The sequence below is a fragment of the Capricornis sumatraensis genome, chromosome 15 (genome assembly GCF_032405125.1).
Source record: "Capricornis sumatraensis isolate serow.1 chromosome 15, serow.2, whole genome shotgun sequence".
In the NCBI taxonomy this organism is placed as follows: Eukaryota; Metazoa; Chordata; class Mammalia; order Artiodactyla; family Bovidae; genus Capricornis; species Capricornis sumatraensis.
In genome coordinates, this window is record NC_091083.1 from 79508987 (window position 1) to 79516384 (window position 7398).

Genomic DNA, 7398 nt, shown 5'->3' on the forward strand with positions numbered 1-7398 from the left:
TGGTGTCTGACCACTTTGCCTACTCTGGTCTGAGCCGTCACGATCTTGTGCTTGGACCACTGCAGTAGCCTTCTGATGGGGTCCATCTCCTGCCTGGACTATTGCAGCAGACCCCTCACTGCTCTGATTGCACCCCTTCAGTCTATTCTCCACAAAGTAGTCGAAAGGTTAAAATTAACACAGAAGTCACATGATGTTAATGTCCGTCCCTAGTGTCCCTGTCACTTGGAAAGTCACAGCCCTCCTCCTGGTGCAGAGACCCTGCCTGAGCTGCTCTGCCACCACCATCCATAGCCGCTCAGACCTCGCCTCTCCCTGGCTCTTGCGCTCACGCTGGTCTCCCATCTGCTGCTCTGTGAGCCTGCCTGGACTGCTTCTGCCTCAGGGCCTTTGCACCCACTGCTCTCTGCCTGGAACGCTCTTCCTGGGGGAAAGAGCTCTTCCCTTGACTCATATTCCCTAACCTTCTTTGCCCAGATACCCCTTCTCAGTGATGCTGCTCAACATAAAAATCACAGCTTTCCCTTTTCCCTCCCCTCCTTGCTGACTTCCCTCGTTTTCTTTTGACAGCTTTTTACTATCTATTATTGGGCTGGCCAAAAAGTTCATTTGGGTTTGTCCATATGGTGTTTTTAAAAACCCAAATGACTTTTTGCCAATCCAATACATATTTTACATATCTTTTAAATGAACTCTTACCCTAGAATGTAAGCTCCCTGAGAGCAGAGGTCTGCCTATTTCATTGGCTGCTGGATCCCGCTTGGCACCCTCTAGGTGCTCAACACACATCTCCCTGAATGGATGAGTCTGGTCCGCCCTTTGGGTACCTGGCTTCAGAGGGAGCCCTACGCGGGGGCCGTGGGCATCTTCTGGACTTGACAGCACTCCAGCCGTCCTGCCCGCCTCTGGCGCCAGCTCTCGACACTTTATTTCAGGGTATCACTCCTCCCTCCCGCTCCCAGCCTTTGTGGTCCATGCGAGGGTTGGCCCCATCCCTGGGGCTCCAGGATAGTAAGTCCTCACCAAGAAGGTTAGGTTCACAGATCATCTTCCTCCAGATGAGTAAACAGATGCACAGAGAGGCCAAGTAACCTTCTCAAGGCCACACAGTCAGCAGCAGAATGAGAGTTTGAACCCGGCTGTTTCGCTAGAGAGATCTCATCTTTACATCTCTATTGGAGTATTTTCACTGAAAGATATTCCGAGAGACAAAGGCTTCTTTTGAAGGTGAACATCTGATCCACGTAGTCATGCGTGCCACACCTGAAACCCAGCAAACTGAGGAGGTCTCTGAAAGGCACTTGTTCCTGCCTGGTGTGGACCTCCAGGAAAACGGGCAGTGAAGCATCAGTGCCTGATATCTGCAGCCTGACTGTTTCCGTAACCAGACACAAGAGTTACTGCCAGGTGGTACCCATATAAGACAGGCCCCAACATTCAAAACCTGTGATCAGACTCCAGAAAATTTTTCTCTTTTCCAGTCACCATCCTGCTGATTAGGTCAAGGAGAAGGTCTCAGGGAGGGGCTACTTCCCCTTGAACTCCTCTCTCAAAACTGCCCATCACCTTTCATAACAAAGCCATCCTGGCCTCAGCCCCATGGGAGGCAGCATCTTGCCGAAATAGAAAAACACTGCTGTTCTTATTAGACTTGGTTTTGCAGTGACCTTTTACTGCAGGCAGTGAATACTAGTTTTCCATGTACAGTCATAATTAAAGCTTCCTTTTCAAATAATACTTAAGCTTCAAAAAGTAAGTCCAGTTCAAGTAATAGAACAGACGGCTCTGGGATGTTGCAAATATTCTCTTGCTCCAGGCAAGGACCATGTCCAACTCATCTTGGTGTCTCAGAGCCTGTCCCAGCCCTGGAGGCTCACCAAGGGTTTGTCTGGATTGAATTAAACCAGAAACCCAGGCGGATTCCACTGGTTTCAAAGCCTATTTGAAAGACACCATGCAAATGAGACCTTGGCTCCCGTACATTTCTCCTTGTCCTACCCTCCTGGTGAAGATGGCAGCCAAGACCCTACCGATCTCCAAGAGTCATCCAAACACAGGGATTGTCCCCCAAAATACGCTGATGGTGGAGGCCACTTTCTGACCAATATGTCCTAGAACCTGGCCCCCTGGCAATGGACACTTCCGAGCGACCACTCAGGGAGGCACGTCAAATGCACATAGGGAAAAAGGAAAGAAAAAAATCAAGACCCAGCACCCCCCTTGCAATCAATTCAGAGGCAGGAAGAGCCCCTCTTCTGCGCTGTGTCCCATACCAGATCTCTCATCCAGACCCTAATTAGGATGGACGGCTCTTCTCCGCCCCGGGACTGGAAGAAAGCCTGGAATTATCTTAGTCGAGAAGGCTCCAGCCCCGAGAACTGTCAGAACTGCCGCCTGGATGAGCAGAAAATAGCAGATGATAAATTTTTTAGGACCACCCTCCGCGTGCCAGTTGTTGCTGACTGTGAGATAATGTGCTGGCCTTTTGGGGAGCATGCATTATTGATCTGGGTCTGTCTGGTGGTTTATAAAAAGCCCACCCTCCCCCCACCACCACCTTGCCATCATCCCTCACCTCCTGAAAGCAGCACAGCCTCCTCTAAACGCTGCTGGAGGGACTGGCTCCTTCATGGAAGGGAAGACCAATCTGGGCAAGTGGGTGGCAAGGGAAGGAACTGACAGATGTCACTGAACATGAGGGCTCCAAACCCACTGCAAATTCCACTTCCTGGAATTCATCTTTCAGAAATCCTTGCTCGCCGACGCAAAGATGCACGTATAAAGGCATTCTTGAGGACTTCGCTGGCGGTCCAGTGGTTAAGAATCTGGCTTCCAGTGCAGGGGACATGGGCTCGATCCCTGGTCAGCGAACTAAGATCCCACATGCTGGGGGGCAATTAAGCCTGAGTGCCGCCACTACTGAGCCTGTGTGCTCTAGAGCCCACACGCCCCAACTAGAGAGAAGCCCATGGGGAACCACAAAAATCCCGCATGCCACGACTAAGACCTGACACAGCAAATAAGCAAATATTTAAAAAAATAGTTTTCTTTGACAACAGTATTGGTAACAGTGAAAGCTACTAACAAACCCACTCCCAATCCAGAAACAACTCAATAGCCATCCCAAGAGATGGGTTAAGTAGAGTTGTGGTTAAGACCATAGGCTCTGGGTTCAAATCTTATTTGGCCACATCCTAGCTGTGTGGCCTTGGACTAGTGACTTAGTTTCTCTAGGCTTCAGTCTCTGCATTCAAAGGAACAGGAGGGATCTAGGCATTTTAAGTTCGCCCTGGTTTTCTCTGCTTTCCTCTCTCCACGTCCTCATCATGCCCAAAGCTCCTTTCCTTATATCTGTATACGCTTTGTTCGAGAGTCACAGGTGCAAACCTACAATCAGATTCTGACAGGAGACTGAGATCACGCAGCTGCAGCAAAAATTCAGTGCTCCTAAGAGTGGATGTTCAATCACTAACCTTGGTTCAGGTCAAATATCTAGGATCCCCATTTGTCCTCAGCCCCCGACCCATCCACCCATTCATGCACGTCTTCCAGATTCCGTGTTCCTGCCCTGGTCCCAGCTCCCATCCTCGCCTGCCCCATTATGGTCCTGTCCTTCTACTGGCACCTAATTTCAGCATAACAGCCAGAGGGATCCTACTGGAACCTAAGTCAGGTCAGCCCCATCTCGTGTCTATTCCACTACAAATAAACCTCAAAATCATCACCATGACGACAAGGTCCCACGCAACCTGGCCTCATCTCTCTCCATTTATACCCCGGCTCTCACAGCTCCAGCTCACAGGCCTTCTTTCTGTCCTGACCCACCGGGCTCATTTCTGTCTTTGCCTTTCCTGTTCTCTCCAGCTGGAGGGACCCTCCCCCAGCCCCTCTCCTCCCAGCACAGTGCACTTAATCAATATCTATTGGATGCATGAATAAGCGTCCGGGGAGTCTTGAATTCTCAACATAACTCTGATGGAAACAGCTTGAGGGACCCCACGAGGCATGACCAAGGTGCGCTGAGGTCAGGTGCTGCCTGTGAGTGCTCTTTGCAGAATTCTGCCAGAAACAAAACTCACGGCCCCATGGCCACATTCTATAGGCTCCCCACGGTTATCAAATTTGGCTCATTCTAAATGCTGCTGGGGAGTTGTTCAGTCACTAAGTCGTGTCCAGCTCTTTGAGACCGTGTCCAGCTCTTTGAGACCAAGTGGACTACAGCATGCCAGGCTCCTCTGTCCTCCACTATCTCCCTGAGTTTGCTCAGATTCATGTCTATTGAGTCAGTGATGCTATCTAATCATCTCATCCTCTGCTGCCCCCTTCTCCTTTTGCCTTCCATCTTTCCCAACATCAGGGTCTTTTCCAGTAAGTCAGCTCTTTGCATCAGGTGGCCAAAGCAGTGGAGCTTCAGCATCAGTCCTTCCAATGAATAGTCAGGGTTAATTTCCTTTAGGATTGACTGGTTTGAGAAACAGGTATCCTATGCGTCAAACTGTCAATAAAAGCCCTAGGCTATGATTGCTTCTGGCTGCAAATTGTTTTTGTACCAATCAGCTCCCTGAATAACATCTATACTTGTGATCATTAATGCAAATCATGAAAAAGGAGTGGCTTGGATGCATATAAATCACCTTTTCTTGGTGCTTAAAAGACTGATTTCAAAACCGGTGTACGTTTACATTTGGGTCATCACCACAATGTTATGTTTGACTGCAAAGGCTTTTCTGGTCAACCTTTAAATCCGTTGCCACCGCCAATATTTAGTTTTCCTTTGACAGTGGACAGAAGCTAAAAGCCTACCCCTCACCTGGTCAACTGTGGCACTCCTCACCACAACCCACGGGAGCCTCCACAATCTGGCTCCCTTCCTTCTCTCCAGGGGCATGTTATGACCCTTCCCCAGGCTCTGGCCACATCTATCCCCTTGGTCCTGCCTCAGGGCCTTTGCACATGATGTACTCTGTGCTTGGAAGGCTTTGCCCCAGATTTTCACAGTACAAGGTGGTATTGACTACCATGTCTATCGTCATCACTGTTAGTAAGAGGGGGATATCCAATTTATAGGATGAGGAGAACGCACAGGGGCTTGTGTGCTGTCTAGTACAGCAGACGCACACGGCTGCTGAGCACTGGAAAGGGGGCTGGTCCTGAGCTGCCCTCCAGGTGTACATGCCAGATTTCAAAAGCAATAAAAAATGCAAACTATGCCATTAATGATGTTTTTATATTGATTACATGATAAGATGACAATAAATTAGATATATTGGGTCTTTAAAAAAAATTAACTTCCTCAGCTTTTTACTTTTTTTCTAAAAAAAAAAAAAAGTGTAGCCACTAGGAAATTTAGAATTACTTATGTGATTTGCATCTGTGCCTCACTTGATAGATCTCAAGGGTAGTGCTGTGTGCAGTTTAATGTGGAGAAATGGAAATGGTAAAATCAGTGAATTCGAAGGGGGAGAAGACATAGTAAAGGAGAAACAGGGCTGACACTGAGAGACACCCCCAAAGGTGAGCTGGAAATGTACATGGAATTTGAGTCCAGGAGCAGAAGGTCCAGCTGGTTGACTCTGGGGGCTTCACTCCTGGTGGGCTCGTGGGTGGAGACTTCTCACGTGAGTGAAAATGTGGTGAGAGGTGCCTCATGAAGGAGAAGGTGTCCAGCTGGGTGGAGGAGCCCAGGGACTCCCTTAGGAGGGAGAGGGAGGAGGCCAGGAGGGTTTACCCAGTGAAGCAAGGACATGACCGCGGGAGCGGGGGGCTGTGTGAGGGATCAGGGAGGGGGTCCTGCTATAAATCACAGCAAGGGCCCGTTTCCTCACCTGCTCTACCTGGAGCCCACAGGACCAGAGGGGAAACAGTTCAGGATGAGAGGCGACCGTCCCCACCCTCCTAAGCCACCATCCCTGTAAACTGAGTCAGGTCACTAGCAATAGCGGCCACCCTCCCTTTCCCGAGATGTCACCAAGGAAGGCTGAGCCCACCCTTCCTTGGGTTAGGACTGGTGCCACCTGTTAAGATGGGTGGAACGGGGGCGCACATTTGCAGGTGTGTGTGTACACATACATACTGCCCAGGTTGGCTTCCCCTTTTTGTTCAGCATCAGCTCAAGTATCATCTCCTCTGAGAGGCACTCCGATTACTAATCCAAAGTAGCTCCGACCATCACTGCAAGCCAGGATCCTCTACAGTTACCCCAGAACGTTTCTCCCTTCTTGAAATGATCTTCCATATGAACTAGCAATGACCTTGATTATCTCTCTCCCACATTCCATGAGACTAGAGTTGGTGCCTGCCTCACTCATTACTGAAGTTCCAGGTCCTAGAATATGCCCTGGAATGTGGTAGGTTCTCAGTAGAAACTGGACAACAAGTCATCAACTGGTCTTAACACCTCTTTTCCTTAGGACTTTGGAGGAATCTAGGAATGGTTCTCATTAGGAAAAGGTTGGAGAACCCTAACCTTGAGGACCCAGCTGTGCAGCCCCGTGTGCGGGGCCACCCCTGGGACTTGGTTCAGTCCATTAGACGTGAACTCTGCAGGGTCAACCCGAGCATCTGCATCAGGGGCCCGAGACCCAGCACGGTGAGCCTGGGGAATGCTGCCTGCCAGCAGCTGGGCGCTTACCGAGCTCCACGTCCTGGTCGTCCGTCAGCACCAGGATGATGTTGGGACGAATGTTTCTGCGATCCCTCTGAAACCTGCCTTTCAGGCGGTGGTGGGACAGGAAGGCCGCACTTCCGTCCAGTAGAGAGAAGACCGCTGCAGACAGCAAGCAAAGCAGGACGCTGGCGGGAGCCATGTCACGTTTCCGTGGATCCCCTTGCTTCTGGAGCGATGCAGGAGTCTGGAGCTGTGGGTTTGTTTCTCTTCCCTCTACTCACGGACCTAGAGGAAGAAGAAGCGGATTAGGCCCCAGGTTGTATCATGATTTCTTCGATGGCTTCTGGCAGGGGCAGTGAGAGCTTCTTTGATCAGCGATAGCTACAGCGGAGCAAACACCCCATTCCGTTAAAGTTCCAAGAAAAATTTGTAACTGGCTCAGGGAAGAGGCTGGCAGGAATGCCTCTGGATACCACTCTGCAGACAGCATTCCTCCCCTGGACTCAGCCGTCCTCTGGATGTGTCTGTGTGAGCCCAGGTCCCAAGTCAGGCAGTCAGCCTGCCTCCCAACCCTCCGACCAATGCAAGAGAAACCACCCCGCAGTGAAAGGAAAGGAAAAAGCCTGGGAGAGCAGACATTTCTGGTCATCTCTTCTCTGCCAGTGCCAAGCGCCACGGAGGATGCAGAGATGAGCGGATGCATCCCCAGCTCCCAGGTAGCATGTGATTCGGGGATGGGTCTGGACCAGCCAGGCTGATGTTGTGGGCTAGGCGACTCTGTATCTCAGTCT

At 50.4% G+C, this 7398-nt stretch overlaps 1 protein-coding gene across 3 annotated transcripts in view; it reads right to left on the minus strand.

Moving 5' to 3' along the window:
* SULF2 (sulfatase 2) overlaps positions 1–6824 on the minus strand; it is a 97016-nt gene extending 90192 nt beyond the window's left edge. For all 3 annotated transcript variants that reach the window (XM_068986895.1, XM_068986896.1, XM_068986894.1), the window contains exon 1: positions 6632–6824. In XM_068986895.1, the coding sequence (XP_068842996.1) occupies positions 6632–6806 (175 nt within the window). In that variant the 5' untranslated portion in view covers positions 6807–6824. The remainder of the gene's footprint in view (positions 1–6631) is intronic.
* Between the last annotated feature and the right edge of the window lie 574 nt (positions 6825–7398).